At 44.8% G+C, this 14,445-nt stretch overlaps 1 protein-coding gene across 1 annotated transcript; it reads left to right on the top strand.

Moving 5' to 3' along the window:
- The first annotated feature begins 4,792 nt into the window (after positions 1–4,792).
- On the top strand, positions 4,793–13,381 carry LOC117858575 (phosphoenolpyruvate carboxylase 4). Its single transcript, XM_072294251.1, has 21 exons — positions 4,793–5,066; positions 5,282–5,445; positions 6,440–6,554; positions 6,635–6,712; positions 6,806–6,874; positions 6,952–7,030; positions 7,115–7,191; positions 7,282–7,377; positions 7,506–7,647; positions 7,864–7,986; positions 8,261–8,314; positions 8,519–8,523; positions 9,261–9,485; positions 9,759–9,884; positions 10,328–10,429; positions 10,525–10,671; positions 11,277–11,375; positions 11,632–11,720; positions 11,839–11,965; positions 12,058–12,264; positions 12,353–13,381. Exons 1-21 carry the CDS (start codon positions 4,911–4,913, stop codon positions 13,175–13,177), a joined length of 3,105 nt encoding a protein of 1,034 aa, XP_072150352.1. The 5' UTR covers positions 4,793–4,910; the 3' UTR covers positions 13,178–13,381.
- Positions 13,382–14,445: the final 1,064 nt, after the last annotated feature.

Raw genomic sequence — 14,445 nt, 5'->3', positions numbered from 1 at the left:
AGATGAATCTATTAAGCCTAATTAGGCCATGATTTGACAATGTGGTGCTACAGTAACCATTCACTAATGATGAATTAATTATGCTTAATAGATTCGTCTCGCGATTTAGCCTAGGGGTTCTACAATTAGTTTTATAATTAGCTTATGTTTAGTTCTCCTAATTAGTATCCGAACATCCGATGTGATAGGGCTAAAGTTTAGCCCCTCCTCCTAAACACCCCCTAAGGGGATTATTCTGAAATTGGATTTCGAGAAAGCATATGATAAAGTACATTGGGGATTTATGATGGATAACGCTAGAGAAGCTGGAGAAATTAAGGGCCTTGTTCCAAACCTGATAGAGGGCGGTATTACCCATCTCCAATATGCAGACGATATAATTGTCTTGTTAGAGCTAGATGACCAATCTATTTTACATATCAAGTTTCTCTTATACTGTTTTGAGAATATGTCTGATCTGCGTATTAACTACCAAAAGAGTGAGGTTCTAGGAGGATCCGAAGAGGAACAAACCAGAGTGGCATAACTTTTCAACTGCAATGTCGGATGCTTACCAATGAAATATCTGGGTATAATGGTTAACAACGAACACATGACCATTTCAGATTTGGCATACGTGTACCAAAAAAGTGGAGAAGAGATTGCCAACGTGGCAAAGTGTTGGCTTGTCCTCGTTTGGGGGGGGGGGGGGGGGATGATCCTGATAGAATCATGTTTAAGCTCTATTCCTAACTACACAATGGGTGTGTACCTCCTGCAAGAAGAGATTCACCATAAGATGGATTCAGCTAGAGCAAATTTCTTTTAGCATGGACCACAAATGAAAAGGAAGTATCATATGGCAAAATGGGACCTGATGGCTACACCAAAGAAATTTGGAGGGGCAGGTTTCACAAACACTAGAGAGATGAACAAATGTTTGTTGGCTAAGTGGATCTTCAAAATTGAAAGAGGAGATGACAGTTTCTGCTGTAACCTTCTTTGACAGAAATACTTAGGCGAGAAGGGATTCTTTAGCTACCATAAGCAGAATGGATCACAATTTTGGAAAGGCCTGCTAGAGGCAAGGGATAGTTGTGCTAGAGGGCTGATCTACATTATCGGGAATGAGAAGAAAGCAAGATTTTGGTCAGACGTATGGAGAGGTAACTGCCCTCTGAAAATTGCCTTTTCTGAACTCTTTGAGGTATGCAATCAACAAGAATGGTCGGTCTTTGAGGTTCTTCAGCATGGGGACATTAACCTGACTTTCAGAAGGAATTTTGGAATTCGAGAGGAAATAGAGTGGGAAAATCTAACCAACCTAATAGGTAACATTACTTTGTCAGAAACATCAGACACAGTGAGATGGGCTTTAGAAAAATCAGGGGACTTCTCTACTCCTTCTCTGTATACTGAACTAACTTCTCAGGCCTCTCGAATAGATGGTTGATGTGCATTTGGAGGGCCAAGATACCTCTAAAGGTCAAAGTGTTCCTTTGGCAAGTCTGCAATGACAAAGTCCAATCGGCAGAACAGCTAAAGAAGAGAAATTGGCCTGGACCAATTGAATGCAAACTATGTGGTCAAATAGAAAGCACTGATCATATCTTTTTCCGATGTCTAGTCGCGCAGTTCTGCTGGTGTGTGATTAGAGATATTGTAGAGTGGCATTTTACACCAACTAGGATGAGCTTCAAGAGAGAGTACAGGAAGGATCTAACAAACAGATTAGGAGTTTTATTTTTCGTTTTGGCTGTCTAGCGTGGAGCCTATGGCTAATTAGAAACGATCTAGTCTTTAACAATGTTGTTGTTTCTTCTCCTGACGTAGGCATATACCGTTCAATGTCTTTTATGCAGAAATGGAAGATCCTGAACAAGGAGAAGGAGCAACTCTGGATCGATACGGCATTTCGCAAGCTGAGACTTCGACTGTTATCATTAAGGTCTGAAGATGCTCAAAACACATGAAAAAGGAGGGGCGACAAATCCAGTTCCCACGGTTTCTGCTGGTTCTTTTTTCTTGATCAGAAGGTGCTTGAGAGAGTGTGTAGTTCAGCTAATCTTTCTGTATCAGCTTTATGACAGTCTTAAAGCAAGCTGTTACGCTGCTTGTTTTGCTTAGAGAGAATAGTAGAGTGGGTTTGGCTAAAGTCTTAGCTGCATGTCAGTTTATCTGTAATAGCTGGGGCGTGTTTGGATACACCTACTTTAGTACCTGTCACATGGAATGTTTGAAACTAATTAGAAGTATTAAACGTACACTATTTACAAAATCCATTGCAGAGATGGAGTCTAATTCGCGAGACGAATCTATTAAGCCTAATTAATCCATGATTTGACGATATGCTGCTACAGTAAACATGTGCTAATCATGAATTAATTAGGCTCAATAGATTCGTCTCTCGAATTAGTATCGGATTCTGCAATTAGTTTTATAATTAACTCATGTTTAGTCCTTCTAATTAGTATCGAACATTCGAGATACTTCTAAAATTGTATCCAAACATCCCTAAATGGTAAACTGTTGTCCCAGTGAAGCTCTGCTTTCTTTATAAAGCCGGACAGTAATGGTCTTTTATCTAAGAGACAGAAAGGACCTTGGAAAGGTGGGGGCCTGAGCTAGGCGGGCCAGCCGTAGCCTGACGGACAGCCTGCACGCTGGCCGCAGTGGCCAGTTGAGGTCTGGCACTCGCTCGCTAGTCCTCCTATAGGCTCTAGTCACCGTCGCATCGCAGGAGCAGGACTGTAGCCTGTAGGAGTATTCACCGGACGCCTAGGAATTGTACTGTACTCCTACCAGAGTAGTTTCCAGTATCCCAGTGCAGTGCACGCAATAATTGTAGCGCTACGTATTTGCGCGGTGCGTGTCAGCCGCGGCGTCGGCATCCTGCTGTAGGTAATGGCTGCTACGCTGCGCTGCGTGCACACTGCACGGCACAGCACAGCACAGCTCGTCCCTCATCAAAGACAGCGTGGTAAAAGTAAAGGAAAAGAGAAGGTCGTCTGGCCGTTTGGAGAAATGGAGCTATGGGCTATGGAAAGATTGGAAGGGGCCTACGTGGGGGAAGCTAGCGTCTCGTGTTGTGCGGGGTGCGTGTTAGTGCGTAGACACCGGACTCTCCCGGCAGTAGCTGCTTTTTTTTTTTTTTTTTGGGGGGGGGGGGGGGGGGGGGGCGGCGGGGGGGGGACGGCTTGTTGGTAGCAGCAAGCAAGCAATTTCATACCTGGCTCCCCAAGCAAGCAAGCAAGGTCGAGCGAGATGGAGATGCCGTAAGTCCGTAATGACCCGAAAGAAAAGGCAGGCGCTTGCCGGAGTCACCCCTGTCAAGGCAAAAATGTCTGTTCGCTGTCGCCTCGCTTCGTCCCCCTTCTGTCCTTCTCGCAGCCGCAGCTTGCTTGCCTGCTTTAGCGTTCCACTGTACTACTACTTCAGATCTTCTGCAGGCCATGGCCTCTGCTGCACCTGTTCGATCGTCCGTCTAGGAAACCAAGCACAAGCACTCAAGCAGAGTGTTCCACAGTTCCAGTTCCAAGCTTTTTTGTCTCGTCTGCGGCTGCCTTGTCGCTGCGACAGACACATATCCCATCCATCCATGCATCCATCAGTGGGCTGCAGCCGTCTGCCGCCCTGCGGCCTCCTGCCCACTCTGCTGCGCCATCCGACCGAAATGACATGATGCTTCCCGCCGCTGCCGCCGGAGCGGAGCGCTGACCTCCGGATCCTGAGGCGCCTCGCCGCCCCCTCCATGCCTCCCTGCTCGTTCAGCATCCGGATCCTGAGCCCATCTTCAATGCAGCATCATTCGGCATCCGACTCGCGGCCTCGCTCGCAAGTGCAGCCCGTCCAGGGACACGGCCGCCTGCTGTGCTGCAGCAAAAAATTTTTCCCAACCAACCTCAACAACAACACGTACTGCTATCCTGCTGTTGTCGTTTGGAACTTGCAAGTGTGGTGTGCAGTACAGTACAATATTCTTGTTTCTTCGATTCGCTATAACTGTCTTTTGAAACAAACATATGCTATGTTCACTTCAACTTATCAGCTACCGAACAGTATTTTTCTCTCATAACAAATCAGCCATTTCAGCTTTTTAGCCCGCTAGCCGAACATAGCTTTATATTGTTCAGAAGTGACCAGTCGTTCCTTAAAAAAAAGTGACCAGTACTTATTAGAGACGGAGGTCAGTATCACTCAACACACACAGTAATATAGCCCTTGTTTACTTCCCTCCAAACTCCCAACTTTGACACTATGCAAAAAGAAGATTCCCCATCACATCAAACTTGCGGTACATGCATGGAGTACTAAATGTAGACGAAATCAAAAACTAATTGCACAATTTTGTTGTACTTTGCGAGACGAATCTTCTGAGCCTAATTAGTCAATATTTGGACAATAATTCATAAATACAAACGAAACGCTACAGTGTCGCATTTATAACAAAATACCAATTTTGCAACTCCCAACTTGGGAAGTAAACAAGGCCATACTCGCTTTATACAACCCAAGTACGTTTTGGGCTTTCGGAACGGGGCCACGAAAAACAGGTTTGCTTCGGCCTTTCGGGGTTGGCGCCGGTGGTGGGCTAGGTTCAATTTAGGGCCCCTTGGGCTTCTCACCGAGTGACCACGAACTTGGACCCTCCGTAAAAGAAACACTAGAGCGGATCGGGTGCACCCGGCCGGTTGCATCCGTTGGATGCGCAACCAACGGCCCTCAGTATCAGCGTATCACCTTCTATTTCGGGTGCCCGCGCCCTCCGGTTTTTCCTCCCCCACCTCTGCCTCGCCTCCCCCCTCTCGCAGCCTCGCGTAACACACGCAGAGACTTCCATTCCGTCTCACGTCGACACGTCCCCTTTCTCTCTACCAATCCATTAACCAGTCGATCGATCTCGAGGAGGAAGAAGAAGAGGAGGAAGGAGGATGCTGGACACGACGGATGACATCGCGGAGGGCATATCGTTCCAGGCGTTCGAGGACGACTGCCGCCTCCTCGCCACCCTCCTCCACGACGTCCTCCTCCGCGAGCTCGGCCCCCGCTTCATCCACATCCTCGAGCGCATCCGCATCCTCGCCCAGGTACACCTCCGATCCGCCGCCGTCGCATCCATCGGCCACGCAATTGCGTTTGCCATCGCATTATTTATCGATCTCGTCGATCACCCCCCTCACTGCGCTGCTCTCGGCGTGCGTGTCAAGTCACTGAAGTGTGAACTGTGAAATGGTGATCTGACAAATCTATCGTTCGATCGGTGCACGAACGATCGATCTTGCGTCGGCGATCGATCGTGCAGAGCGCCGTCTCCACGCGCGCGGCGGGGATGGATGACACGGCGGCCATCGTCGAGAGCCAGCTGGAGGCCGACCTCGCCGCCATGTCCCTCGAGGACGCGCTCTGCGTCGCCCGGGCCTTCTCCCACTACCTCAACCTCATGGGCATCGCGGAGACCCATCACAGGTAGGCTCGCTCGCTAGCATTTCGACGCTGATCTATACTCAGAACCGCAGGAATGCATACTCTAACAATGTGCTTATGAATGTACGATTCCTGTGTTAATTACGTTCAAGATTTTAAAAATTTGCATTGCAATATAATACTTTAGAATGGGCATGCGTTGCAAGTTTACAACTACCCAGTACGAAGTAACATTTTCGGTGCAAACATTCGGATTGAACCCAATTTGAGATTTACAGTAGGATTCACTCAACTCGAAAGGCTCATCTCCCCAATTTGATGGTCAAATAATGTTGAGCAAATCAATTTGGGTCTAGATTTTAACTTTTAAGTAGGATACAAATAAGTATGCAGGATTTTGTTGTCCTCTCCGACTCCTGACGGACTATATTTTGTTCAGATCGTATGTATGGTAGGTAATGGTACATTGCATTGCAGCAACCTTAGGTATCAGAAGCCTTTTTTTGTTTTCTATTTCTCAGCCTAGAATCCAAGAATTTACGTACAATGTGATGCGTACAACATTGTAATGCTGGGTCATGGTTGATTGCTTCCTTTCCATGTCAGTGTCACCCTCCTCAGATATATTTAACTATATGAGCCTTAGGCTTTCACATACTAGGTTGATTATGATCGTCATAGGGGGAATATTCTACCGAGAAAGCAATCAGTGATTTCTGCAATCTAGTAACACAATTTGGTGTAACACTTATTTTGTTAATTATAAGTGATCTAATAGCTTGACATATTTAGTAATGGTCAGGAGTCTCTCCAGACGCTTAAGAAAAAATTACATAGGTAATACATTACGTGAATTGATGCCACATCATCATGCATGTTGCAAGCTAGCAGTAATATCTTACCCATTTTGTACTAATGAATTTCCTGACCGTTGAACATTCTTACCTAGCTTGGAAAATCAACTAAATTTTACAGTTTATGTTAAACTGGTTAGTATTGTGCATTGATTATGCATATTATAATTTTTTTTATGTAGGGTTCGGAAAGCACGCAACGTAGAACAACTCTCAAAATCTTGTGATGATATATTTGGTAAGCTGATTCAAAGTGGCGTCCCTCCGAAACAACTATATGACACTGTTTGCAAGCAGGTACTTTTCTACATTGTGGTTCTTAAGAGTGCCATGCATCATCAAGCCTTTTAGTTGACGCTTGATCGTTTTTTTTGTAGGAGGTTGAAATTGTTCTGACAGCTCATCCCACCCAAATAAATCGGCGAACTTTGCAATACAAGCACCTCAGAGTAGCTGTGAGTTTAACATCTATAGTTTATTAGAAACTCTTTGTCCATTTCCCCTCGTTACTACATTGGCTGTCACTTACTGATGGAGATGTGTTGTAGCATCTTTTGGAGTTCAATGCACGCCCTGATCTTAGCCATGAGGATAAAGAAATGCTCATTGAAGATCTGGTATATATCAGAACTGAGAATTTGCATAGTAATTCTTTTATTCTCCTCAGTCGAAACCCCAGAACTTTGATATGTAGGTAAGGGAAATCACAGCAATATGGCAGACAGATGAGTTGAGGCGCCATAAACCTACACCAGTTGACGAAGCTAGAGCTGGTAGGAAAATTAAGCATCCTGGTCTCTGATTTGTCACTTATGCTGTTTATGTATATCTTATAATTATTTTTACTGACACTGTAGGTCTTCATATTGTGGAGCAATCCCTTTGGAAAGCGGTACCACACTATCTTCGCCGTGTTAGCAGTGCTCTAAAGAAGGTACAGATACAGTGATTGCCTTTATTAGATTTGTCATCTATTTGGTTCCCAAAAAAACTCTCAACCTTTCTTCTTCATACTTCACTATAGCACACTGGAAGCCCACTTCCACTAACCTGCACACCAATCAAGTTTGGTTCTTGGATGGGTGGGGACCGAGATGGAAATCCTAATGTTACAGCAAAAGTAAGATATCAGTGACTTGGTGCATGTTCACTATCTCGTACTACTGTAATGGTTTGATGGAGTCATCAATTCTGTGAGTTTTGATGCAATCAGAAATACTGAAAAAAATTGTCATTCTATAATACTAGGTGACTAGGGATGTTTCATTGTTGTCCCGGTGGATGGCAATTGACTTATACATCAGGGAATTAGACAATCTCAGCTTTGAACTGTCTGTCAAGAGATGCAGTGACAAGGTTACAAGCTTGGCTAATGAAATTTTGCTCAAAGGTCAGTTTCATGGTTTTGTACTTGATTATCAAATCCAGCTAGGAGCTGGCTAGTTATCATCAGCTATGACAACTATTGGATTGTTACTAGTTTAAGATGGTAAAACATTTACGTGGTGTAGAAATGAGCTCAGCACATTCTGTACATGTTCATGTCTCACAGAAAGTTCATTGGATAATTTGTGTTGATATTTTCGAGTGACCTCTACTGAATCAGCATCCGAGGACCTAAAGGCCAACGCCTGGAACCAAACAGTACCTCAAAACAATGCAAAGCTACACCATAGCTTGGCGCTACCTGCACAGCTTCCTTCTGGTGCTGATCTTCCTTCATGTACAGGTAGATTTCTCTGTTTGGAGCAGATAACTTTATGTGCATGTGCATAAAATGGACAATATTTGACGAATTATTTAAAACATTCCTTTATATTACCATTCAATTAGAATCTTTAGTTAACAAACCTCCTGTGTAACAGGCTAGGATTTAACATCATGCATAATCTCTAATACCACCTGGGTTTCCTCCGCCACATAAATTTTGCAGTGGCATCTACTAATGCATTTCTATATGTCCGCATCAACTTCTAACCTTGAACAATTGCACTTTGATGCAGAATGCAGTGATGGAGAATCCCAATTCAGGATGATAAATCTTCCAAGGAACCCAAGTCGTCCTGTAAGAACATGCCAATTTTGTGACGTCTGAAAATGTTCTTTACTTTTATGTGAAGTTCATTGAGCAATAGTTAACGATCAATCAAACGTTATGCTGTTAGAAAATAGGCATACACATTAACGCAGGTTTCTTGAATACAGCCTGGTCTTACCTAATCTAGTATTTACAAATTAGATATGAAGACCTCACCAGTTAGAAAATGTGCTTCTGACAACTGTTTTACCAAGTTTTTTTTCTCTAGCAAGGAAGTAAGCGCTTGCCATCCAGATAGATTTAATGCACATCTAAATTTGTTTTCATACAATAAAAGGTTTTTTTTTCTTGAACACGCAGGAGAGCTACGTATCATTATATTAAGAAGAAAAAAGGATAAGAACCCTTACAACACACAAACACACACACCATTACAGAACCATGCCGACAAGCGCCTTTTCTACAGAAAAAAACAGCCGACCTTGACCTAAACCTTCACTCCTCAGTTGGCACTAGAGCAAGGAGGTGATTAACTCCTCGAGCTCCAGCCATACCCCACAAATGTAACTCCTCACTGGCCGACAACAAAGCTCTGGTAACACTTGGATAGGCCCCATCAAAGACACATCGGTTGCGATGGTTCCACAACGTCCAGGCTCCCAGAATAATTAGAGAGTTAAGGCCTTTTCTAATGGGAGCAGGCACATTGTTAGAACTTACTTCCCACCAATCCTCAAAACTCCTCGCATCCGGATGAGGGGTGAGAGCCTGCAGTCCAACCCTTCTCAGAATATTAAACCAAAACTCTCGAGCAAAGACACATTCTATCAGCAGGTGATTAATGGTTTCCTCCGCTTGATCACAGTGTGGGCAGCTTGCAGGGTGTGGCAGATTCCTTTTTGCTAGCCGATCAGCTGTCCAACACAGCATGCAATAAAAGTTAGTTTATCACTCATGTTTTCCAGGGAGGTCTTAATTTACCAGAAAAATTTGAAGACGGTCCATTGTCATCTCCTACTGGTCGTCAATCGCAGATGGGTAGAACTCCAAGTGGCAGTCAACTGAGGAAGTTGTTGAAAGAATCTAATATGGGTCGATCAAGTAGCTTTAGGAAGTTACTTGAGCCAAGCATATCAGACAAACCAGGAATTACTCCTTACAGGGTTGTCCTTGGTCATGTGAAAGAAAAGGTCAGAATCATATCTTTCAATTTATTAGAAATATAGTGTGAATATAAGAACGTTTTATTATCATACAGATCCTAGGGTTGTCTTGCAAATTTGTTGTACCAGAAAAATTATAAATCCAAATATTGGGCAATTAGTGCTCTATACCCAAATTTGATACAAAGGGGTAATATAAGAATAAACCAAACCAATGGTGCTAATTATATATAGGACCAAACTAGTACATTTTACATGTTTTTTTTTCATTATTGTTCTGATCATAATTTCTGCTGCCAGCTGGTGAAGACACGCAGAAGGCTAGAACTTCTTCTTGAGGATTTACCATGTGACTATGACACTGAAGAATATTGTGAAACATCAGATCAACTTTTGGAGCCCTTGCTCTTGTGCTATCAATCACTGGTTAGTCCTCTTGAATAACTGTGGTTGCAGAATGCTGGGTTAATCATGTGATGCTACTTAAAATTACAATCAGAAGTATCCATGCTGGAAAATTTGGTACAAATATTATTAATAACGTCATTCAAAGTTGCTTTTGTCCATGCTAACTTTTTGCTGAATAACCATGAACAGTCATGTGAACGACCCTAATACATATGAGTTCCATTTTTTTTAACAAAAACTGTAAGCTTGACAGCTTTTACTAAATGTATGGAGAGGATGGAAATAAGAAAGAGAAGTTTCTCTATCAGTAAAAATAGAAAATGTATCTGCAATTAAATTGATAAAATAAGACTATTTGAGTTGTGAGAAACAGCAACGGTAGCTAAAGAATCCTGACTCTTAATATAAGAACTGCTCTTGTATTGAGTAGTGCTCAAACCTTCCATTACTCTGTGAGGCAGCAATCATGTGGATCTAGCGTGCTTGCTGATGGCCGATTGGCAGATTTGATACGAAGGGTTGCAACCTTTGGTATGGTGCTAATGAAGCTCGATGTGCGCCAGGTACATATAATGAAAACTACTGCTTTTGCTTGCTCAGCTTCTAAGTTTCCTATTGGCAACTATAAAAGATTAGGCAAAGTTATTCGTTGCTGCAGGAATCTGGTCGACACACAGAAGCTCTTGATGCTGTCACATCTTATTTGGATCTTGGCGTTTATAGTGAGTGGGTTGAAGAAAAGAAGTTGGATTTCTTGACTAGAGAGCTGAAAGGGAAGCGTCCACTAGTTCCTCCAAGCATAGAGGTTAGTCCTTGCCTGTGTAAAGCAACCTTTTCGAATCCTATAGACGAAGTGTTGTTTAAATCTTATCCAGGTTAAAGGTTGCATTCTAGAATAATACTTCTTCAGTTCTTAAGGTTATTTGCTGCTTGATATTTTTTTATTAATCGCTCAAATTCATTTTAATTGATTTCCACATTATTGTAATGTTTGCAACTTTCAACATCATGTTAGAATATCATTCTGAAGATGACAGATTATAAAACTGATCAAAGCTATTAAGCTCTAGTTGGAAATAAGCTACCCTCATGTTGCATCGTTGGTCCCTATTGAAGTTATTGCTGCCGAGATTAATTTGTGTCTTTGACGGTGGCCCGTGCCAAATTGGCTAATTGGTTACTGCTCTGCTAAACTGATAATAGAGAGGCAGTGGTCTGTGAAGTGTTTGGTGAGACCGCAACACCAGAACTACCATACCTGGATCTATCAATAATGGATTAAGTATCCATTGTTTTAAATTTTGGCATCACAAGTTTATGACTGTCTAAACTGTGTGATAGTTAAAGAAAAAGAAAGGGATAAACTCTACACTAATTCACCTACATCTGCATTTATTTTCTTCTGTATAGGTTGCTGCTGATGTGAAAGAAGTTCTGGACACCTTCAAGGTTGCTGCAGAATTAGGGAGCGACTCGCTTGGAGCATATGTGATTTCCATGGCCTCAAATGTATGAAGAGACACCATGCATCTATACAATGCAGTAAAAGATAAATACAATCTTAATTATCCGCAATCAATATTTTACAGTTCTGCAGATATATCCTGCATTGCACCCACATAGTGGGGTAAAATTTCAGTACATGTCTTTCCATGCCATGCTTATTAACACCCTTATGCAGCTAGGTTACACAGCTTAGAAGTTAGAACCATAGGCGTTCACAAATGTTATATAGCTTGACATTCATTTTCTGATTTCCTTGCAGGCAAGTGATGTCCTTGCTGTTGAGCTGTTGCAGAAGGATGCAAGGCTTACAGTTAGCGGGGACCTAGGAAGGCCATGTCCTGGTGGAACGTAAGCATGATGTTCATGCCAATTTGTACAGTCTAGTGATTTGAATATTGACTTGCTAGGGCCATCATCATAACAGTGTTTTTTTTCGATTACTCTTCAATTGATCCTTGGTGAACAGGTTAAGAGTTGTTCCGTTGTTTGAGACCGTGAAAGATTTGCGAGAAGCTGGCTCAGCAATCAGGAAGCTGCTATCCATCGACTGGTACAGGGAGCATGTCATCAAGAACCACAATGGCCACCAGGAGGTACACAAGAAATGGAATGCCACCAAGCACTAGAACTCTGTGTTTTCATTCCAATTTTTGTCTGAAACTTCTGAATTCATTGATTCTTGCAGGTCATGGTGGGCTACTCGGACTCCGGCAAGGACGCCGGGCGGTTCACGGCCGCATGGGAGCTGTACAAGGCTCAGGAAGACGTGGTCGCCGCGTGCAACGAGTTCGGGATCAAGGTGACGCTCTTCCACGGCCGTGGCGGCAGCATCGGCCGCGGTGGCGGGCCGACCTACCTGGCCATCCAGTCGCAGCCTCCCGGCTCAGTAATGGTGCGTGGTTGCTCCTCAGTAACCTCTTCTTTCGCATGTGTTCTTGTGTTCCTTACGACGAGAAGGCACGCTCATCTCATCTTATCAGGGCACGCTCCGGTCGACGGAGCAAGGCGAGATGGTGCAGGCCAAGTTCGGTCTGCCGCAGACCGCCGTCCGCCAGCTGGAGATCTACACGACTGCGGTGCTCCTGGCGACGCTGCGGCCACCGCAGCCGCCGCGGGACCCCAACTGGCGCCACCTGATGGAGGAGATCTCCCGCGTGAGCTGCGCGCACTACCGGCGCACGGTGTACGAGGACCCGGACTTCATCACCTACTTCCAGGAGGCGACGCCGCAGGCGGAGCTCGGGTTCCTCAACATCGGCAGCCGGCCGGCGAAGCGGAAGCCGGCGGGGGGCATCTCGAGCCTGCGCGCCATCCCCTGGGTGTTCGCGTGGACGCAGACGCGGCTGGTGCTCCCGGCGTGGCTGGGCGTCGGGACGGGGCTGCAGGGCGCGCTGGACGGCGGGCACGGCGAGGAGCTCCGCGCCATGTACGCGGAGTGGCCCTTCTTCCAGAGCACGGTGGACCTGATCGAGATGGTGACGGCGAAGGCGGACGCGCCCATGGCGGCGCACTACGAGGCGATGCTGGTGGCCCCCGAGCGGCGCGCGGTGGGCGGGGAGCTGCGCCGGGAGCTGGCGCGCACGGAGCGGTGCGTGCTGGCGGTGAGCGGGCACGCCAAGCTCACGGCGCACAACCGGAGCCTGCGCCGGCTCATCGAGAGCCGGCTGGCCTACCTCAACCCCATCAACATGCTGCAGGTGGAGGTGCTCCGGAGGCTACGGCGGGACGACGACAACCGCAGGCTCCGCGACGCGCTGCTCATCACCATCAACGGCATCGCCGCCGGCATGCGCAACACAGGCTGACCGGCCCGCCGCCTTCTTGTTGCATCCATCGTTTGGTGGCCGGATCGAGGATCCGATCCGCCATTTGGTGACTGGCTGACAGCTTCGATTTTGTTACTCTAGATGATGATGTTGGACCGAAGTCAACATTCATGTTTGTTGTTCATCCGGATCTACTACGGTTCTTCAGTTCGTTAGAATATATCTGCGGTCAATTCTCATGAATTATTGATGCGCGCGCCGACACCGCCGTGGGCCACCGCTGCCGACGCGGTTTCGTGAGCCCTGGCTGGATTCCGGGGAGACGAGCTCAGCCCAGCAGTCGTCGGCGGTGCTCGTGGCCGTCGCGTCGCGTGGCCCTAAAATGTGGATTGACCGGGTCATCTCATCAATACAGATAGTGAATTTTATATACACCAGTAGGAGGAAGTTTCTTACTCCTACTACTTTGTGTTCGTTTGTTGATTTGTTTATACACAGAAAATGCTAGTCTACTACTCCTACGGAGTACGTGCTTCGATTCTGCCGGGATCTCGAGCTTCCAACGCCTCCATTGTTTACGCGCCTACTAATTTTGTAGGGATCGGAATCGGACGAGGAGTTGAGATGGCCCAATGACGCTTTAGCTCCCAAAATGGTGACATGCCTCCAACCCCCTCAAGCTTTAATAAGCACGTGTGCGATTAATTACCAACGCTAACAAAATTGAAGGGGCAAAAACAAAAGAACCGCCGTGTTTTATGCATACTGGCTACTGTACCTCGCAGAGTTAGCGTTTAGACACGAGTGCTTGGTAAGAGAGAGTGAACACATCAATATAGTTGCCCGTATAAAACTCAATGAAAATTAGAGCAAACTAGTCCATCAATCCGTGCTTCCGCACATGCTAAAATTTTCAAAACTATTGTATTTGAAAATTATTTAAAAATTAAATTTAAACTAATAATTAAATCTTTTTACCTACCACTCTCTTTTTTAATAATTCAACATAATATTCATATAGACGTGTATTTATCTTTGTCTAGTTGTGATTGATTTTTAATTAGTAATTACTCTATACACTTTTTCATCCACATTTAAATTTTTTTCATTTTGTATCGCACCTCCATGCATTGTGTTTACCATAAAAATTAATATTTTTCAATACTTCCTCACATACATGTATAAATGGTCTATATGGTGACGCGCATCGTGCGTATATACCTTAACTTAGTATTTTAATATTAACAATAACATAAATAGGTAAGTTAGATTCATATAATAGTTTACTTTTGGACATTTCTGTATGA

The sequence above is a fragment of the Setaria viridis genome, chromosome 5 (genome assembly GCF_005286985.2).
Source record: "Setaria viridis chromosome 5, Setaria_viridis_v4.0, whole genome shotgun sequence".
In the NCBI taxonomy this organism is placed as follows: domain Eukaryota; kingdom Viridiplantae; phylum Streptophyta; class Magnoliopsida; order Poales; family Poaceae; genus Setaria; species Setaria viridis.
Note: the sequence above shows the minus strand (reverse complement) of the source record. Positions and strands in the feature narration are given on the sequence as shown.

Bases quoted from the DNA above. Each gene is read 5' to 3' on its own strand.
- LOC117858575 (XM_072294251.1), top strand. From the start codon at position 4,911: ATGCTGGACACGACGGATGACATCGCGGAGGGCATATCGTTCCAGGCG. The intron at 7,987-8,260 runs GTAGATTTCTCT...ACTTTGATGCAG, and splicing joins TGATCTTCCTTCATGTACAG to AATGCAGTGATGGAGAATCC. The intron at 9,885-10,327 runs GTTAGTCCTCTT...TCTGTGAGGCAG, and splicing joins TCTTGTGCTATCAATCACTG to CAATCATGTGGATCTAGCGT.